At 41.1% G+C, this 21846-nt stretch overlaps 1 protein-coding gene across 6 annotated transcripts in view; it reads left to right on the forward strand.

Moving 5' to 3' along the window:
* Positions 1–21846, forward strand: part of satb2 (SATB homeobox 2) — a 73398-nt gene that overhangs the window by 12617 nt on the left and 38935 nt on the right. For all 6 annotated transcript variants that reach the window (XR_014084472.1, XM_081598896.1, XM_081598899.1 and 3 more), the window contains exons 2-3: positions 13202–13417; positions 17976–18161. Coding sequence is in view for 5 of the 6 variants with exons in the window: in XM_081598896.1 (XP_081455022.1) it covers positions 13246–13417; positions 17976–18161 (358 nt within the window). In the remaining variant the exon portion in view is untranslated. The remainder of the gene's footprint in view (positions 1–13201; positions 13418–17975; positions 18162–21846) is intronic.

The following is a 21846-nucleotide window of genomic DNA, read 5'->3' on the forward strand; positions in this document are numbered from 1 at the left end:
TGCTCACTTTGTGTAAAACAGTCATTACAACCTGCTTAGACACCAAAACTGGAGATGAAGCGTTCAACCAGTTTAAAGTCTGTATTTTTTTAATTATTGTTAAAAATATATATATATATATATTTCATGAACTTATTAGTTTTCCTGTAGTTGAAGGGAAAGTTGAATGAAACAGTGAAAGGTGTGTACCGTAATTAATCACAGGTTTATGGCTGGCAAATGAAATTATTGGAGCACGCCTTTTTATCGCTGGCGAAGAACAGAGCCGCTGTAAACGCCGCTTGGTATGCATCAAGGTCAGGGAGAGGTCAATCCAGCTGGGCTGCAGAGAATGAAGAAAATAACAACAGTCCAGAATATTAAAATCCTCCTGTGTGATTGTAATATTGTTGATAATATGATATTGTGACGCTGTGCAGCCGCAGAAGAACCCGTCTCTCTGTCGGCTGGGCCGTTCAGAGCTGATGGAAGGCCGGACCTCCTGCAGCAGAACAGTTTGCAGATGATGTTTGATTTAGGAGTGAAATCGTTTTTTTTTTGTTTTTACGTTTACCATGATAAAATAATGACAGTTAGTGGAACAGCATCGAAATGGGAAATTACAGTTAAAACCATGTGTGATGACAGCGATAGTAAAAGAAAAAAAAAAATCCAGACCGTCTAAGACGGTTACACCACCTGAGGGAAGGAGCACTGAAACATTGGACACTTATCAAATTTGTTAATATGTAATATTCTACCTGAATATGACTATCAATAACAAAATCCTGATGGAAACCTTGATAAATCAGTTTTTCCTGCCGTCTTCCCTCGTAGCGGATGACTGGTAATTTTAACAAAATTCTGACGACCTTGATAATCGTCGTATTTTTGCTCACAGATCATGATGCAAGTCTGACTAGAAAGTTGATTATGTGGTTTGTAAACTTTGATCTGTGGAGGACAGGAAACCGGCTGGACGAGTTCATCTGACCCTTCAGGTCTGCTTAAAGCGGCCGACTCCTCCAGTTGCTGCACTGCAAAAACACAAAGTCTCAAAAACGATTTTTGGTCAAGTTTCTAGTAGATATACTTACTAAACTTGACATAAGGCAAAACTAAATCACAAGGAACTTTTAAGCATCAAATAGAATCTGGTTCAGAGTCAATAATTTTTTAATATTGATGAAAAAGTTCTAGTTCCACTTGCAGATTATTTTACTTGTAACCTGACATTTCCCCCATGGAAATGGAGCTGGTACTTTTTCATCAGTATTAAGGAATTATTGACTCCAAACATAATCCTATATCTTGCTAAAAAGTTACATATGAGTTAGTTTTATGTTATTTCAAGTACTGAGACATTTGCTCTAGAAACGAGACCAAAATGTCTCGCGAAGTTTTCGTGTTTTTACAGTGTAAGGTCGTAGAATTTGCGCTCTTTGTGTGTGTGACCAAGGACGCCTGCTCACGCTGGAGGTCGAGGCCGCCCGCCTTCCTCTCCGCCTTATCAAGCAGGACGTTTACACGAGAGCCTTTAAGGTTTCGCTTTACATCGGCAGTTCCACAACAGCCGGCCATAAACCGAGGAACAGCTTCCTTCTAATTTCACCATGTAAAATAAAACCCCTCTTCTCGTTGGTTCAGGCGGTGAAAGAGCAGAGTCCTGCCTGTTGGTGGATGTGTGAATAATGCGAAGCATCCCCCTGGAAATAAACCAGCTCTCATCGAAACGAGCTAGTAAACCAGATCCAGAGCCAGGAAATAGTCTGATCTCCACATAGTCTAAGTGAGATGCAATATCTCCGCATCTAAGTGCAAAATGTACAAAAATACAACAACAAAAAAAAACTCAGTATCTTCAGTCAGAAGCTTTGTGAAATTTTCTGTATTACAGACTGCTACAGGAGGTCCTCCTGCCCACAGCCACCAGTATCTACAACAACTCTTAAATTCTCTTTTGGATCAATAACATATTTTTGAATTTGAATTGAATTCATTTTGTTTTTATGCCTTTAAAATCTGCAGTAAATCTCTTTTGAATGTATGTGAAATATGTTTGTCAGGTAAAATCATTTTATTTCATTTGACTTTTTTAGACTTTACTGCACTGTAAAAACACTAAATCTTACCAAGTATTTTTTTTGTGAGTGTCTAGGTGCAAATATCCCAGTATCCACTGAATAGGACAGAATTAACTGACAAGTAAGTTTTCAGTCAGAAATATAATTGTTTTCATAAATATTAAGGCCCTTAATATTGATGAAAAAGCAGATTTTTTCACTGATAACAAGACGTTTTCTCTGTGTTATAAGTGAAATATTGTTGTAATGTGTTTTTGCAGTGTAGAATAGAGCGAATCACTTGCCATTCCCCTGTGCACACACACACACCCACACACACACGCACGCACACACACACACACACACACGCACACATGCACGCTCTGCATGCGTGATCATTAGACAGCAGGACTCTTAATATCTCTGCCATTCTTTTATCTGCTGTGCAGAGCTGCGCATTAACCAATAGCCTGATAGCCCTGCTATAAAAGCTGATGTGGAACAGGGAAGAGCGTCCGTATCTCAGGACATTTCCCTGGAGGCGACGCCTCCCCCTCCTCCCCCGCTAACGGCGCTAATAATGCCCTGGCAGCTCGCTCCGTCTCTGCCTGGTTTGCATTTGGACGGCAGCAGAGTCCGGCAGCGAGACGCTGGAGAGGAGAGGCGGTTCAGCCGGGGGTCAGAGGTCAGTTCTTCCTCAAACCTTCACTAGTATTCTACCTGTGTAAGGTCCCAGCTTCACCTTAGAGTGTGTGTGTGTGCGTGTGTGCGCGTGGGCGTATGCTTCCTGTCTGCCTCTCAGTGGGACTCTGTTTGAGGACATCTTCTGGATGTTTGGTTTTTTAGCCGTAGTCTGACGTTTCCTGCAATCAGAGAAGAGTTTTGTTTTTTTTTTATAAACTTGGGGTTGAGCTAAAAACAGTAAGCAGAGTCTGCCTCTGAATTACACGTCGTCCTCTGTGTGTGTGTGTGTGTGTGTGTCTGAGCACAACACATTGTTTATAGGTGTGTTTGTTGATGTGTCCTTCGGGTGTGTCCACAATCTTTTCTTTTTTCTCCATCCATCCATCCATCCATCCATCCATCCATCCATCCATCCATCCATCCATCCATCCATCCATCCATCCATCCATCCATCCATCCATCCATTTTCTGCCGCTTATCTGGGGTCGGGTCGCGGGGGCAGCAGCTTCAGAAGGGAGGCCCAGACTTCCCTCTCCCCAGCCACTTCTTCCAGCTCCTCTGCGGAAACCCCAAGGCGTTCCCAGGCCAGCCAAGAGACATAGTCCCTCCAGCGTGTCCTGGGTCTTCCCCGGGTCCTCCTCCTGGTGGGACGTGACCGGAACACCTCACCAGGGAGGCGTCCAGGAGGCATCCTGACCAGATGCCCGAGCCACCTCAACTGGCTCCTCTTGACATGGAGGAGTAGCGGCTCTACTCTGAGTCCCTCCCGGATGACCGACCTTCTCACCCTATCTCTAAGGGAGAGCCCAGCCACCCTGCGGAGGAAACCCATTTCGGCCGCTTGTATCCGTGATCTCGTTCTTTCGGTCATGACCCAAAGCTCATGACCATAGATGAGGGTGGGAACGTAGATCAACCGGTAAACCGAGAGCTTCGCTTTTTGACTCAGCTCTCTCTTCACCACGACGGACCGGTACAGCGCCCGCTTCATGGTAGACGCTGCCCCAATCCGCCTGTCGATCTCCCGCTTCCTTCTTCCCTCATTCGTGAACAAGATCCCCAGATAATAATAATAATAATACATTTTATTTGTAGGCGCCTTTCTGGACACCCAAGGTCACCTTGACATAAAAACAAGCAAATTATAAAATACATACTGGTAATAAAAAACATAAAAACACAAACAAGATTTATATATACTTTGTGGACACACCCGAAGGACACATCAACAAACACACCTATAAACAAAGTGTTGTGCTCAGATACTTAAACTCCTCCACTTTTTCTCGTACTTTATAATCTCATCTTCGGCTCCTGGTGTGTCGGTTCTTGTCATGGAAGTATAAACCCAGATTGAGGGACGGACGACTTCCCGGTAGCAGAAGGGGCCCTTCTACAGAGTTTTATCTACATACATCAAGGGCAATTATTGATGTGAGATTATTGGGAAATTTAGGGAGGAAGCCCACTACGACGAGGCATAAGGTGGTTATTAGTATCAAACTACACTGCAAAAACACAAAATATTACCACATATTTGTGTTGAGTTTTCAGTACAATAGTACTTAATAAAAGAGTCCTAGTTCCACCAGCAGATTATTTCACCTATAACAACCCATTTTCCCGTGTTATAAGTGAAATAATCTGCCAGTGGAAGTAGGACTTTTTTTAATCAAATGACAGTATTACGTAACATGAACTTTTTGAGCTTTACATCGTGTTATAATGTTATTCCATCATCAAAACATACCTGGAGTGTTGCTGTTGTTCTTTCATGCATGAAAAATCCTTTAATCTTCATGGCAACCATTCAGCTGTACAAAACGCAAGGGTGGACATAGCCCCGCCTTCAAAACGCAGTTTCCTACCAAGCGTCAGCCTCACTCAGCACTCCTCCCTCTTCACTCTCCCAATCAGCTCCTTCAGACTAGCCAGCAGCAATTAGCAAACATCTGGTGGAACATCTGCTGAGCTCATTACAGGAGCTGCTTCTCAGAACAATCCTGATAAGATTTTTTAAAGGGTTAATAGAGGAGCCATGTTGTCATGACTTCCTGGAGGCGGAGTTTCAGAAAGAGCAGGAGTTTTTAAAGAGACAGAGGCCCAATTTCAATGTGTTAAATAACAAAGTCAAATTTCTTTTAAATCATGTTTTACATACAAAGCATTTTCATAACAATTGAAGGTAACATAGCTCCTTGATTGTGCTATAAAATTTGCCTGGAAAACATGTATTACTTCCCCTTTACGTTGGTTAAAAGGGAAAAAGAAATGTCAGTGTATGGCAGCATCCCTCTGTTTCAAACCAATCAGGACTATCTAATTGAACAAATCTCCTTCACAAAAAACAACACAGAGTTCGAAAGTTCAGGTTTCCCCTCTAACTTGTCACAGGTCTTTGTTGTTTCTGTTACCGCAGCTAATCCCTTTATTACCGCTGGGTCTTTAGCTCTTATCTCTACTACAATTATGAAGTCAAATTTCTTTTAAGTCAATACTTCAAATACATTATATTACAAAATTACACACAATGTAATTAGTAAAATGGCACTTTGTGTTTGGAAAGTACATAATATTGCAGAATTATCTACTTAAAACCAACGCCTATATTTTAGTTACTTGTGAGTTTTGTCTTATTGATTTTGTGTTTTTGCAATGTATGTCAATGCTTGAATCATCTGCGGTTTCAACGTTGCCATAGTTACGCTTTATACTGTTCGTACCATTACCAGTCAATTTAAAGAGACAACCAGACGAGTGCATTGCTGTCCTTCCCCCACGTGTTGCTGATCTTAACTCAGCGACTTATAATTACACTTGGCTGTTTACTGGAAACACAGCGGGTCAAACCTAATTACACATATCCTCCGAAGTCAAGTTCATTTCAGCCCAAACTTTGTAAAGTTTGATTATTGCTCTGGCCGGCTAGGTCTGACGGTGCCTTCCGGAGCGATAAACTAGGTTATGTGTTGTGAGCCGTTCCTTATCAAACCCACGCTACGCGCAGCCCCATGTCTCCATAGCAGACGTGCAACAGCTCCTCTTATCGCCTGTTTATTAACTGCCCTCACTGTCACACACCTTGTGATTATTATGGACTCGATAGCCATCTCAGTATCTGAGTCGTGTTGCTGAACGATCAGTTTTAATAGGCGCGTGAGGTATTTACATGTGATGCACCACATACTGTCCGCCAAAGACGATCTCTGGAACAAAGACTCATTATTGCTCAACACACCAATAATAGATAAAGCAGGTTGGCATTTATCAGGCTGAGGAGGGATACGCTTATGCCATGTTTCCTCACGCCCAGTTATTAGTCCGTTCCCAGTGTTTAGAAACCATCTTATCTTTGTGAAGATTACCTACTTGATTGCTTTTAAATGTATCATGAAATATATTATGGGAATTTACATAAAAGGGTGGCTCTTCCAACATAACAGCTTTATTGAATTTTATAAACAGTAACTGGCTAATAAGTCTGGGGTCTTTCTTACGTAACATGTGATGAGCGATCCGTACAGAACTGTTAAAGTACATTTAAATGGCTGTGAAATACAGTCCACAAAATTTCATTGTGGTTCAATTCCAGATGTTTTAGAAGCTTATTCTTTTCCTGTTTAATATTTTTGCTATTCTCTAAATAAATAAAATAGGATAATTTTTTGTAACAATCCCATAAGTGTTCAAGTTTCAACCATTTTTGAGCCAAAGCTCAACAATTTGGAGGAAGTCCTGTGTTGTGCAACATATAGGTTTGGTTTGGCTATGAATAGCTATTAATAATTAATAAATGCCAAAGACAATTATTAACAAAGTTAATAACTGAGATCAAAATCACCAAGTCGGGACGGCGCCTGATTATCAGGAATTAATAACCAAACAGCTTGAGTTCTTGTTTCATTGACAGCCTGCTGGTTTGATGATATGGAACTACAGACGTAAGAATTTATTCACAAAAATAACTCAACCCACAGTTATGGTACCTCAGTCAACAAACTGTTTAGCTGGCTGCTAACTTTCAACTAAACTACGAAATAAAATGAAAAAAAAAACAAAAAAACAAATAAAACTACAAACAGAAGTAAACGTTTATTTTGAGGAACTGAGATGGAGGCCAAATTAGCAAGGCATTAAAATAATCTTCCAGTGGAACTCGTATTTTTTCCTCTCAGAAGCTCCCATGTCCTGCTGAAACGTTACTTGTAAGGTTTTTTTTTGTCTTATTTGAAATGAGATAAGATATTTGCAGTAGAAACTAGACCAAATTTACTTGTAAAGAATTGGAGCTTTTGCAGTGTTAAGAAATAAGAAAGAAGGAAATGACGTAAACGATCAACAACAACAACAAATCTGGTAAATTCATACATCACAGAATAATGTAGCTAATCATTATTAATGCTTTTAATTCATCAAGTTTTATAAGGTTTTAGATGCGACACCTAGTGATCTGCTGGTCTGTTGGATTTCCAATTGTGCAAAAATGATTACTGAGCAGACCGTGATAAAAAAAAAAAGGCAGAGTCATTCTGACCTTTGACCTGGAGGCTTTCAGCATCCAGACAGTGGATGTGCACACACATCCTTTTATATACTACTTCCAGGCAGCCGGTCCGTGTCCCAGTTTAATTTATTTAACTAATAAATTTGACAATTTATTATTGAATAAATGTAATGTCTGGAAACAACCTGGTATCAGCTAATGAATAAGTCCAGGTAGACAATAAAGCCAGGTGTCTGCAGCCACTACAGAACAGTGTCATTATTTGTAACGTTCACATATTGAGCCGTTTCATTTCTGATTAGGAAGTCGTTTAGATTTTTAATGTTTCCTGTTTGTCACTTAGTTTCTGGTAACTGATTCACCGGTGCAGACAACCAAACCTCTTCACGTTTAACCAGCTGAGACAAAACAAAATTCAAACGCGAATCAAATAAGAATCAAATGCTGCAAAAACACAAAGTCTAACAAAAGTATTTGTTTTTTTGTATTATTTCTTGTGCAGATATCTTAATGCACTTGAAATATGGCTAGACTAACTTACAAGTAGCTTTTCAGTAACATATAAGTCAATTATTCCTTAATGCTGATCAAAAGCATTATTTCTATTGGCACATTGGGAAAAATGTGGATAATAAAATCAATGAAACAATCTGTCAATCTGCCTCTTCTCACTCTGAACTATAGAAGAACCTGTTGGCCAAAGAACTGATTTCTTCATAAATTCCCATAAATCACTGAATATGTTTTGACTGAAAGCAGTTCTGGTTTATTCTCCACACGTTCCCTCCTACAGCTTCAGTTTGCAGGTGAACATTTGAGCTAAAATGATGTCTGAGTAACAGAATGAATTTGAAAATACATCAAAATACCAGTAGCGTAAAAAGGTTCCTCGGGTCTCATCAAAGTGTTCTTGAACAATTTTAATGCGTTGCATGGTGTAGATTGACACCAGAGTGGAAATGAAAACAAACCTCAGCACAAATCACATCTGTCTACATCTGGACAGGAGAAACTCCCAGCGTCCAGAGCTGTCGGATTGATCGAAAATACATCCTGAAAATCTGTAACTAATCCGTCCTCACCAACTAAAATCTCTGCAAAGCAGCAAGCAGACCGTCCACCTCCAGCTGTAGGTCATACTGCCACCTGCTGGACTCAATAAGCCTCCTAATGTAAACAGAAAGGAAACAATGCACAAAAGCTTTTGTTTTGTCTCTGCACAACACAGAGCTGCATGCTGGAGGGGGCATCTCCTCACTGGGAGGACTGTGTGTGTGTGTGTGTGCGTGCGTGTCGGAGAGCAGAACAAAGGATCTAAGAGACAAATTTAGTCGGCAATGTGTTAAAAACTAAAAGTTTTTAACATATTGTGTGGAATAACATCACAAAACCTACAGATGTAACTAAGAGCGAAGGTTTAAACGATAGGTTTAAGGTCCGCCTCGTAAATTCCTAATTCAGAACAAGTAAGAAATTATTGACCCAAAGCAAGCTCCTATTTCTTAGTTTTGTGTTTTTGTTTTTTCAACTGTGCTAAGATATTGGCAGTAGAAACAAGACCAAAATGACTTGGTAAGATTTTGTGTTTTTGTAGTGTTCAAGTCCTGGTAATGCTGTTTAAAGTGACAACAAGGTATTTTCTGTAAAGGTTGGACCACAGCAGCATGAGAAATACCAAGAAAAAGGAAAATAACAGAATTTGTAGCAGTAATCGCTGCAGAGTTGACCACAGGCCTGGCCTTCCCTCTACACTGTACAGACATAAAATGCAGCGACTTTAACGATGTGATGAACTCTTCAGAAGGTCGATAGAAAAACACCCGTGTGTCTTCTCCTGACCTTGTGACTTGGTAACGTCCGCCGGCATTCAGGCAGGACATCTTATCTGTTAGATTAGATGCCCCCAAAAAAGAAAAAAAAAATATCAACAAAATATGCAGCTTGACTCTGTATCTGCTGTATCAAATACCAGAAGAAGTGTAATAGAAGCAGGATGTGCGTAGAGATGAGGAAGATGCTGGGGATGTGTGTGTGTGTGTGTGTGTGTGTGTGCGCGTGCGTGCGTGCGTGCGTGCGTGTGTGTGTGTGTGTGTGTGTGTGTGTGTGTGTGTGTGTGTGTGTGTGTGTGTGTGTGTGTGAGTGAGTGAGTGAGTTCCAGGGAGATGAGAAGATGTCGACGCAGCCTGGTTCTGATGGCTATCATGAGCAGCTGGAGCAGGACTGGACCTGCTGCTGATACCGTCGGATTCTTTGCGGGGTTATTTGAAAATATGAAGGAGAATCAGAACGTTACATCAAGTTTGAATTTGAGCGCGAGCCTCTGGTTTCCCCTTAACATGCTATCGTAGCTAGCTGCTCTTTATTGCAGCTACGACGTTGTTAGCGGTTGGATTTATTTGCGGCGCCTCCCCTTTTTCTCAGCGAGCCTCACGCTGTGAATTAGAGCCACCGCTGTAGTCGCATGTAAACCCTCTGCTCCCTCGCTCTACTCAGCTCTTTGAACTTGTTTTCTCTTTTATTAAACTTTGCCGCCCGCATTTTTGGCCTCTTTGGCCTCCCACACTTTTTAATCACGCCGGAGCTAATGTCTTTAATTTATTGTTCATTTGGACATTTTCCCCAGGCTCCAAGCGCCTCTAAGATCATGAGTTTGTTTACTTTTTTTGTGGTGTTTTTCAGCTTTGCTGTTGTGGAAGAATGTATCTGTGTGTGTGTGTGTGTGTGTGTGTGTGTGTGTGTGTGTGTGTGTGTGTGTGTGTGTGTGTGTGTGCGTGTGTGTGTGTGTGTGCGTGTGTGTGTGTGTGTGTGTGTGGAAGGTGGAGGGACAAAAGAGGAGAATAGAGAGGAAGAGGAGTGAGAACTTTGCAAATCTTTCTACAAAGATAACTGAGGGCCGTGTGACTAACATGTTAACTTTACTGTAAAACATTCATAGCTTGTTGTATGATTAAAAAAAAACCCTCATTTTATATAAACAGGTTCTCATTTGCTGTTAGGAACTGCGAATTTCACATGAAGTGAAAGTCATCTTATCTTTGTAACATTTTTATGTAAAGTTCAATAGAAGCACCTCGGCTGTGAACACATGGTTTCACTTTAAGGTCAAAATCGTTTACATGATTCTTTAAAAAGGCATTCATTGAATAAAAGGGCAGAAATAAAACTCCTAATGTTGTCACACTCTGTTAGTGTTTACTGTCAGATTTTAGCATCAGAAAGCGGCAATGGAGACAACAAAGTGCTTATTTGAATTTTGTTCCATGATATAAAATAATAAACTGCAACACAAGCTGTTTTTCTTTATTGTGGTAAAAATTACGATCTTGGTTTTCATACAAAATGTATTTTAGAACAAGAATAATGGAAGCAATTATTTTTTTCTTTTCTTTTTGGAGGTTTTTCAGTTCTGGTTTCTAATCGAATGTAGTTGGAGAAACACGCTAAGACTGAGGTGTAATGGCAGCACTGAGTTCTCCAGGTTCAATTCCACCTTCTGCTTCATCTGAGAAATAAGTATGTAAACAAGAGCGGCTTGAATCAGTTCTAGAAGCAGTAAATCTATCTATGTTTTCGATTTGTATGTCTCTATTTAGGGCCTGACCCCACATTTAAGTGGAGAGACCTGATGCTTTTTTGAGAACTGCAAATCAGTGAGTCGGTCCCACAGCTTCCGGATTTTTTTATTTTATTTACAGAGTGTCAGATATTGCCGGGGAGCTTTTGTTTGAACAACAGCTGCTCATTTGGCCCATGTGTGCTGGCACCAAGCCGCCGCTCAGGCCTGGCAGCGCTGCTAATGGCATTACACATATTAGACGTTTGGCTGACACTTCCCAATCAGGAAACACCGAGCCTGGAGTTGACTTCTGCAGGCTCCCTGGCTGTTTACGTCAGGCGAGTTGCGACACATTTTGCCACGCCGTGGAACATGATCTGAATTCTGGAAATCCACTTTACATGTGTAGGTTTAACATATAAAATCCAAGTAATGATGAAGTTTGTGGATTTAGCATGACAAAATGTGGAAAGGTTTGAGAGGAATGGATAACTTCGGAGGCAAACGGAACCTGTACCAGTTATTCATCTTTGAATTCATAAAAAAAAAATAAAAAAATACTTTCGTAGCTTGCAATATTGTCACCTTCCAAAAATACTGTCATTTTTTAGAAAAAGTTATTATTTTTGTCTAAATCCATCTTTCGGCAATAAAAAGCTGTCTTTTTTTTTTTGGCAAAATATGTTTCTAAACACACATATTTAGAAATGTGTGTGTTTCCAAATCAGCCTGGTTACTCCTCGTTAAAGATGCCAAACTAGTCTGAAAGCTTAACGCAAGTGAAACTTCTTTTTCAAATTCGCGTTTTTATTTAAGAGTGACCTTTGTGTTTGAACAGTGGCATCTTGTGATGATGTTTGCTCTGCTGGTGGGAGCTGGGAGAGACTGATGGCCGGGGGTGGAGCTGACGGGGAGCTGATGGGGACGGGGCAGGAGGCGGGAGGCGGGGTCAGGGAGGAGTTGTTGGTTCGGGCTTGGAACCCGATGATAACGGCTAGCAGTTCTGGTTTAAACGTAGTTAACGCTGAAAAGATTTCAGAGTGTTAACTTGGGTAGCAACATGAATGTAACATTTTCATTCGTTCATTTTTTTCCCCACATTCATAATGTGTAAGGTACTGTGGGACGGCTGTCGGTCTGCAGCAACCACTGGGCGAGATGAAGGGTACAAACTGTTTATCAAAGCATAAAAACTAATTCCTTGTGCGTTTGTAACTATTTGTTCTTTGATAAGTGAAGAAAATATAAGATTAAATAATCATTCCAAATGGAGTGGATTTAACTGGACTGGACTTTGCAACGTTATTGTTGATTTATATTAACAGAGTGAACTGAGCTTGTCAATCAGCCTCATAATTACAAGGAGAGCAAAACATTCGTAGAAGTTTATGTTGACTTTTTCTTCCCTGTAATTCCCACTAATGTCAGCTTGTGAGAGATATAATATATTGGTAGGTCTTCTCAAATAAAAGATGAATGTTAAAACTATGTTTGATTCATATTATTAAAAAAATGACTAAAAGTGAGAGCTGTGTTGCTTTTTTCTGAGGAAAACCTGAAATATTAACATAATCTCTAAAGGAATAGACACATTTCACCTGCAGGTCAGATTGGAGGTCTTGTTTGTGCTTTTATCATATTGGAATATCGTTACTTTGACAAAGCTGGTAAGCAGATATTTAAGTTGATTATATTTTTGAGCTATTTTTATGGCCACTGCCACACTGTTCCTCATCTTGCTGTGGACGGTGGCATATCTCAAACATGATTAGGGTTTCAACATGACATATGTGTCTTTTTGTAGTGTGTGTACATTAGGATGAAGGATGTAAAAACAGTGTGCTACTGTCTCACAACAGAGTAAGTTACTTTTACTGATGTTACCATATCATTTGATTTATTTTTCCATAATTATCATTGCCAGCGCTGCTTAAATAATCTTCTCAAGTGGTCAAATGATTATAATTATAATTTGAAATAGGTGAGGTTATTGTCAGTTAGAGCATTTGGCATTCTGAGGTGATGAAATCCTCGTCAGTGCAGATAGAGTGTCTGCATACAGCAGCATGAGAATTAGTGATGTTATTTTGGGACAAAAGCTGTGTTCCCATTACAAGTGTGTGTAAAGCTTTGTTGATATTCCAGTAATGTTGGAAAAAAAACCATCATTTTGCAATTTCTGTTTCCATTAAATGCAATTAAAATCACACGTGAATAAGTTGTTCACGTGATAAGTCATTAAAAATTATGCCCCGTTATCATCGTCCTACCACTTCCTGTTGTCCCTCTTTGTCTTTTCCACCAGTAACATCATCATGTGATGCGAAAAAAGTGTTTCCATTGTAGTTCTACGAAATACATAAAAAAAATCCACTGGATTTCTAATTCCTTGGCTTTTCTGTTGAATCCCTTCAGACTCTTTGTCTCTGACTGGAGCTCCGTTGGGGGTGTGGAGGAGGATGGAGCGAGGAGGGGAGAGTCCCGTCGCCCAGGGCAGTCCCGAGCGGAGGGGCGGCAGTCCGGACCTTAGCGGGCTCCCACCGCCAGGAAAGAAAAGCCGACTGGAGCTGAACGGGAGCCCCACCGGGCCACGAACCCGCCACAATGGAGCCCCGCCGCGGCCCCTTGGAGGTAACCATAGAGCTGACAGAGAAATCTGATGGAGAGGTCTTCATTGTAGAGATTGAAGTAACAGTGAAGGCACTTGGTATTAGTTATCTTCTACAAATGAAATCTGCAGCATGGTGAGAAGAACTGTCATAAATGAATGAAATACGATGATTGTTTTTCATGCTTTCCTTCTGCCAGAAGGTTTTTAGCAGCGTTGTACTCCAAACCCACAGACAGCCGCTGGCTGGCTGCGCTGCGAGCCACATGGGTTGAGTTTGGCTCCGTGTTCCACGCTGTAGTGCTATGAGAGCCGTGAGCTGTTAATCTATAAGTCAGGGGGGAACTGTATAACACAGGCTTACCAAATAAAGGAGATTGCTCCATATAAACAAGATTTATACAAGTCACTCTGGGTTATCGATCCCAGCATTAACTGCGAAAGTTGTTTCCTCCTTGTGTGCAGTTGTTCATGTGAGTGCCTCCGTGTCGGTGCTGTCATGCTTTTGCAGAAATGTCTCGGTCTTTACCTGTCCTTTCACTTTATGAATAAATGTTGCATCATGAATACTTTCCTGTTCTTTTCCACTCTTTACCAGCTCTACAGAAAAAAGAGAGAGAAAGTGACATTGCTATCCCAGATTCAAGTTTGTTTTCAGTGGCCTTTAGGAAGGTCACGTCCACATTTAATCAAAATGTAAAACATTACAAAATAAGGAATTTGGCTGAGAGACACATAAATACAGTCACTGATATGTGTGTGAGATGTGAGCTTGTCCAGCGATGCCTTTAGCATACAGCTTAGCTTTGCTTATATTCACTAAGGAACAACCAGCACAGCTGTGTTGTTGGAAGCATGATCACAGCCTGTGGTATCCAGCAATCTGGCTGGAAAACGCATCACGATATAATGATTTATTTTTTATTTTTAAGCACGGTAGCAAAACATTGAAACTGCTCCCATGTACTGAGGGGTACTGTGTGTAACCTGTGACCCCTGTGCTGTCCAGGACGGTTGAGATTTCATAGTATATTGCTTACATTTCTCTTCACAAGTTCCTTGTTTCCCACGGTGGGACAGAATGCTAGCTAGCGGGTGGCTAGCCCCGTTTCCTCTCCACCTACCTGTCAGTGGCTGCTTATGGTGACTCTCAACACTCTTGGCTGCTGCATCTTGATGGGATCACAGCTTCCTGCTGAGAAGTTTCTTCTGAAAGTCTGCCTTGTGTACACGTTGAAGCCAAAGCAGATTTTAATATCAGAACAGAGCATCTCTACTTTGGATGATATCATTAACATGTGCATGTTGTCTTATGTGTTTGGTTTTTTTTCTGGTTGTGATGTTTGTATTTTGATGCATTCACACAAATAATAGTTTATTTAGTGCCAACAATGCACATCTATGATATTTAAATTTATTCAAGCTGTTTGACTCAGTTTTGAACTTTTAGCACATTAAAATGCTTCACTATCCAGTCCAATAGTTAGACTTTGTGTTCTAATAGGAAATAAATCACGGGTTTTCAAGCATCTGTGAGAGCATTAAAATCTAAGTTTGTCCATTGTGATGCATTAAAAAACACAGAAATATTGTGTAATATCCTGGAGTGTGCCCCAGTATAGGAAAAGATGTAATATTTTAGTGTCTCTGTTGGCAGCTTTGTCTTTAAACGCTGGAAAAAGGGAGACAGAAGGGTTTCTTTTATAGGCGTGTTATAAATCCTACAGCATGGAAATTCTGACTAAAGACCTTGGAGAGCACAATAATGAAAATCGATCAATTTATTTTGACGTTATGCGGTCCATTTGATGTAAATATATTTTAGAATTTATGTCGGAATAATTCTCGGACGTCGGATCTGTTTTTTTTTTCTTTTCTTTTTTTTTCCTCCATCAAAACAAAACCGTTTTCTGTGGGGTTTGAAGAGTTTGTGAAGATAATCCATCTGTGGTTAGGCAGAGTTAACAAATCGGCATGGAGGGTCGGTGACCGGGATACAGCAGAAAGAACGAGAAGACGGAGGAGGAGGAGGAGAAGAAACCATGTGGAGAGAGAGAGAGAGGCAGGAGAAGGACGGGGTTTCCTGCGCTCGGTGGAAGCCACGGCTTGTAATAATGACGGGTTGACTTTGAACACAGGAAACTCCATGTGTCGCCCCCAAAACCACACGGCTGCTGCGAGGATGGGGGCCAAACGCGCACATGTAGGCCGCGCCACACAGCAGATACCCCCGCGCGCGGAGTTACAAGCTCACACACCAGCCGCCGTACGCGGCAACACTGCGAACCTGCCAAGACACACACATATCTTATTTTAATATCTCCACTCACTCATCCCTCAACATATTAGAGGGATTAGAGGTTTTGAGGCAACATCGCATCATCCAAACCAGATCATCCAGTCTCAAGATGCCGGAGACGACGGGCGGAGCTGGAGCTGGAGATGGAGAGAGACGGAGGGAGAGGAGCGCGGGTCGGAGGGAGCTGCTCCGTGTTGACAGTTATATTTCCCTGTTGGGGGAAATTCACTTACTTCAATTGGCACGGTCCTCCAGTGTGTAATTCACTCCATGAGAGCCTGGAGGATTGGGAGCCGAGTGATTAATGAGGAGGAAATAGAAATATCGGAATTGACTGATTAAAACAATGGAGGAGATGGATCGGGGTCTCTCTCTCTCTCTCTGTGTGTGTGTGTACGTGTGTGTGTGGACTTGAACCGTTTACCATTTACTTGAGAGAACCGGGTGTGTGTGTGGGTTTGCTTGGCCATACGGTAAAACACCAGCGCCTGTATTATTAGAGCTGGGACGCTGCCTAATGCTCCAGTCCATCATTTCTTCAGGGGACTTTAAATAACGGCCGGTTGACAGGTGGCCCAAAACCAAAAGCCTTTCAGGAAAAAAGCTCCAGATTGGAGCAGAGGCATTAGTGTGAGAGCAGAGAGCCGAGGAGAGGAATTTTGGGAATTAGACTCTTCCTGAAGAGCAGGTTTCTCCACTGTTATTGACAATATGTTGCCATGGTAATCGATCCCCTTAAGCTGTTTCACTTTTGCGTCGAGATGCAAAACATCCGTGTGGTAGACCAACAGTAGCTGAGTTTTCATTACAAAAGTGCGCAAAACTTTCTCCATATTCCGCCAATGCCTAAAAATGTTATTAAATAACAAACACAATTAAAATTCCACATAAATAAACTTATTCACGCAACAAGTCTTCAAAAAATATGCCGCCCCAGCAACCTCTAACTATTTCCTGTCGTCTTCTTCCTGGTTTGCACTAGTGGCAACGTCTGGTTGTTGATCATGTGACTGGGATGATGGGGGTGTTTCCGTTGCAGTTTTTCGGAATAAATCAATTTTGATTTGGCCAAAAATCCACCTGACGATCCCATTTTTAATTTTTTTTCGAAAAATGATTTCTTTTCACGCGATAAATCATTTAAACAAATCATAATTTTCCTACCACTTCTTTTCTTCTTCATCTTTTCTGCCAGCATCAACATCCAGTTGTTGATCACACGACTCAGACGATGCAAAAAAAAGAAAAAAAGAAGTGTTTCCATTCATTTTTACCAAATACACTAATTTACAAAAACAGCCTCATTTTAGCAGCAAAGCTTTTAATCAAAAACCTTTTTTTTAATTCCTGCTTTTCCATTAAGCAAATTTATTTTTGTACTTCCAATTTCCGCGATACTGTGGTCCATGGAAATGCAGCTAATTAGAACCTGCTAGCTAAAATGCAAAGCGCCACGTGTGGTGGCGTGGACCAGCCTGTGGACGCCCAGTGACTGCAGACCATTCTTCACGGAGAAAAGCAACAATTAAGCTGTTAGGCATTCTGTTAAAAGTTTACAACAAGCCATGTTGGGGACACAGCAGACGTGAGGACTGAACCGCTTTGGTTAGATGAGACCAGCGTTGCTCTTTGACATGCTCTGGATGGATGAAAGCTTTAGCGTAGCCTAGGCTGAACCCTGTTTTGTGCACCGATAAATGAAAATGACTCAGACTGGAAGGGCATTAAGTTGTCAGTAGCCCATTCGCTCCAGTTCCAGTAAACCTTTGCGAGGCACCCGGGTGTCTGAACAGTCTCACTTGGACTCGATGTGGTCCACCTGGAGGCCGGTGGCAGCTGGGTAAAATATGTGACCTGCATGGAGAGCATTAGAGGACATTTAGCATCGTAACGGTTATTAATGCCCTAATGAGGGCAGCTGCTGTTATCACAGTGACTGTTTTGTGTATTGGCTTTGCATATCTGTGAGAGGAGTCATTCCTATGAATGCCTATCTAGTATTCCGTTAAGCAGCTGGACGGTGCTTTCTAAAACTGCTCTGTCTTATTTATCTGACGTTACTGCCTTGACTAAAGGGGGTCTAAGGTGTTCTAATACATTACAAGTGAAACCAAGAAGAAAGAAAAAAAAGCAAGTGATCTCAAGCTTCACCGACACCAGATGCGCTCCACATGTTTCTCATCTGAGGAGACCAATTTGTGCCGGGAAGATCGTCAATTAATGCCAGGCTTTTAAAGAGAAGTCCTCGTTGTTCTCTTTAACTTGTTGTCGTCTCTCCACAGGTCTGATGATTCCCGTCTTCTGCGTGGTGGAGCAGTCGGACGCGGGGCTTCAGGGCGACGGGTGTGAGGGAAGGGAGGAGCACGCCGAGTTTGTGCTGGTCAGGAAGGACATCCTCTTCTCCCAGCTGGTGGAGACGGCCCTGCTGGCGCTGGGCTACTCCCACAGCTCGGCCGCGCAGGCCCACGGTCAGTCACACACACACACACACACGCCCCGCCCCCCGCGCGCACACACACACACATCCACATCAGCTTCATTCAGGGTTTTATAATCGCAAAGTCTGTTTTATGAGCTTATGCCGTTTGGTACAGTTCATACAAGACATTTAAATTCGCGGTATGAAAAAATAGATCTTTTCTTTTGTCACTGCCTGACTTTATTCCAGGCACAGTTTGTCGGGTCTTACTTAAAGTTGCTATAGGTCCAAATTTCAGATTCTTAAAGATGCCGCATTCATCTATGCAAAGGAAAAGCTCTGGTGAAGATCGGAATGAAAGCTGGTGAGGGAGCGTCTGCAGCTGCGTTTCCATTGACCAAATAATTGATCGATTTGACATTTTGAAAATAAATTTGCTTAATGGAAACACGGTAGTCTCGCTTTTTGATAAGACGTTTTGATGCTAAGATGCGGTGAGGTTTTGTGGCCATATCGAAATTGGTTTATTTAAACGCTTTGCGTCACAGGGCAGCTGATGTTGCCACTGGCACAAAGCCATGAAGAAGAAGATGACAGGAAGTGCATCGGAGGATGATACAGGCGTGATTTTTAGTAACTTATTGCTCATTCTTGTCTGATTTTAATTATGTTTCTTATTTCATTGAAACATCCCAATTACAAAATTATTTCTTTTGCAACATCAATTTGTTTTATTTAATTGATTTTCTTTTTCGACGTTAGCGGAAAATTGACGAAATTTTGCGCACATCTGTAATGCAAACACAGCTGCTGCTAGTGGTTACTAGTGGTGTCCCAATATGGGCTGAAAGGCCACCCAGTATTATGACATTAATATAAAATGATGAGTTACTGTTTACAAATACTCTAAGGGACAAAAACCTTCATTTCTGGACTAAAAAGCTGTGAAGTGTGGTGGAAGCAGCATCGTTGTGTGTGAGTGTTTGACTGCAGGAGGGACTGGTGCACTTCACAAAAAACAGACATCAGGAAGACAGAAAACATTGATTTCAAAACAGCAGCCAGACCGAATGGGAGTCTTTCAAATTACCAATGACACTAGGCTTATTTATGAATCGGTTACTAAGGTGCTTTACAGACAACAATTATTTTTGGATAGGCCATCAAACAGCTTCAAACTCATCGAATGCACTAATAACATGCAATTTTCCTGTGTTATAAGTGAAATAATCTACCAGTGGAATCAGGACTTTTTCATCAATATTAAGGCATTATTGACTTAAAATGAGCTCCTATTTCTTTCTAAAAATTACTTTTTTGTCTTATTTCACATGTACTAACCCATTTGCACTAGAAACTAGAACAAAAATACTTGGTAAGGTTTTGTATTTTTGAAGTGTACCCTCCCGATTCCTATTGCCGCCCTGGGAAACTCCCCATCTTTGCTTTCCAGTTAGCATAAAGTGCTTTCTAACCCATTTATCCTTGATGTAAAGCATACGCTTACTCACCAGGAGAGTCAATAAACACGGTAAATGCTTGCTTTTGTTCCTTTTTTCTCCTAGAACAGTAAAATGACAGAAAACGTCTGAAAGAAGCTTCTTTTAATGAGATAAAGCTGAATAGAAACTGCATTACATATTCAGCCTCTCTGTGCTCGTCTCTCTGTGAGCTACAGTAGTCACAACTCAGCATTCAAGGCAGGACAGCGCCCCTCTCATCAACGATCTGAGGGGAGTGTGTGATGTGAAGTGGTGTGTACAGAGAGCAGACATTGTTACAGTGGCAACAAGCACGAAAAAGCTTGAAAAACACACCAGAGACACAGACAGGGGCTGTGAAAGTCATTAAAGAGTCAACAAAGAGCTGGACAGGAATGTCCTTGCAAGACAAAAATACACTGTGTGCGGGGTACGTGTGAGAATGTTTATGAAGCAGAGAAAAAGAAAAACGCTGTAATTTATTGTCGCACACATGGTAGTCATTGCAGCAGGACAGTGTCATTTACTGCTGTCTTCTCTCAAGTATGCAGAATATTCCATCTGGAGAAGTTGCCTCACAACGTTATAAAACGGGACAGCAGAGTGATGGGGGGCAGCAGAGCTGCTGGAGCTGGCTGAGGACGCTGGGAGATCCCCATCTGTTTGAAATCTCCTAACATTGCGTGTGTGTGTGTGTGTGGGTTCATGTTGTCCCTTCTAATTCTTGTTTCAGCGTGCAGACATATTTATATGCACAGATTTTGTAAACTGCAAAAAAAAGTGTCTTTCAGATACTAATTTGTTATAGCTTATCTTATTTGTAGCTGAAGCTATATTTTTGATTAGAATAATCCTCAAATCAGAATTGTAGCTTTTGCAAAACTAATAAATTGCCTGTAACTCATTAGTCTTGTTTTAAAGATCCAGTGTTATTTAAAATCAATTTTTAATTTTGTTTTTTAATTCCTTCATCAAAAAACATTCCTGTGTTTTTTGATGAACAAGGGAGTTTACAAATTCTCCCTTAAAGTATTTGTAAACAGTAATTCATCATGTTTGAGAAATCATTGAATCTCCAGGACAACCATTAAGCTGTGTAAAACACCTGAGTGGACCTAGCTCTGTCTTTGCGACGCAGCTCCTCCTCAGAACTGCAGTTTCCAAGCTTCCCCACTCGGCTCCTTCAGACTAGCCAGCAGCATTTAGCAAACAGCTGGTAGAACATCTGCTGAGCTCGTTATAGGAGCTACTTCTCAGTGAAACGCTGGTAAAATGTTGTTAAAGGGTTAATAGAGGAGCCATGTTGTGATGACTTCCTCAAGGCAGAGCTTCATTTAGGGCAGGAGTTTTTAAAGAGACAGAGACCCAATTTAGCATTAAATTACAAAGTCAAATTTCTTTTAAGTCAAATTAGATGTATGGCATTTTCATAACAGCTGAAGGTTTCTGTTTTGGCAGCTAATCCCTTTCTTAACACTGGGTCTTTAGCTCTTATTTCTTCTCCATCCATCCTGAAACAGGCTCAGCACACACACAGCCTCCACCTCTGATGTATCTTGAAATTCACCCTAACGTGTGTGTATAACCATATCGCTCTCTAAAGACTTCAGTTATTCTTTAATCCAGATTTCCAGGTCAAAAGTTGAAACTAATACAGCGGAGTTATTTTGTTGCATCCTGCATAGTTTTGCTGTTACCTGCTGAAAGTCTTGCTCTCTCTCGCTCTCATGCAGCCTAAATGTCATTCAGACACATCTCAACATGTCTAGAATGTATAATTTTGCAATACAGATTTAAGTATAGTTTCTCGGACCGTAAAGCTATAAATAATGTCCGTCCCTGGATCAAAACATCAGAACAGATATGATTTAATATAGAATGGAAAGAATGACATTTTCAGATAGACTGAAGCTGCAAAATTTGAAAAGATCTGGATTAGTGGGAAAAAAATATTTTGGTAAATTGTCCAGACTCTCTGTTCTAGTTGTATCATAATTTGAGTTATTTACATGTTATATGTGTACACTACTACTCCGTTATTGTGGGAGTTTATGTAATTTTTTGTTTAATAATGTTAAGGAAAACCTGGCATAAACAAAATAAATTTTAGAAGCATAGTCTCTTACTTCATTTTAACCCTTTATCAGAGATGACGGTTGTCAGGACAACCTGGTAGCGCTTCGGTATGGGATCAGAATTTTAAGTTTCCAGTCTCTAAATCCTCTCATTTCTCGATGCATATCAACCAGAAGC

This window comes from Poecilia reticulata, chromosome 2 (genome assembly GCF_904066995.2).
Source record: "Poecilia reticulata chromosome 2, P_reticulata-male-v2, whole genome shotgun sequence".
NCBI lineage: Eukaryota > Metazoa > Chordata > Actinopteri > Cyprinodontiformes > Poeciliidae > Poecilia > Poecilia reticulata.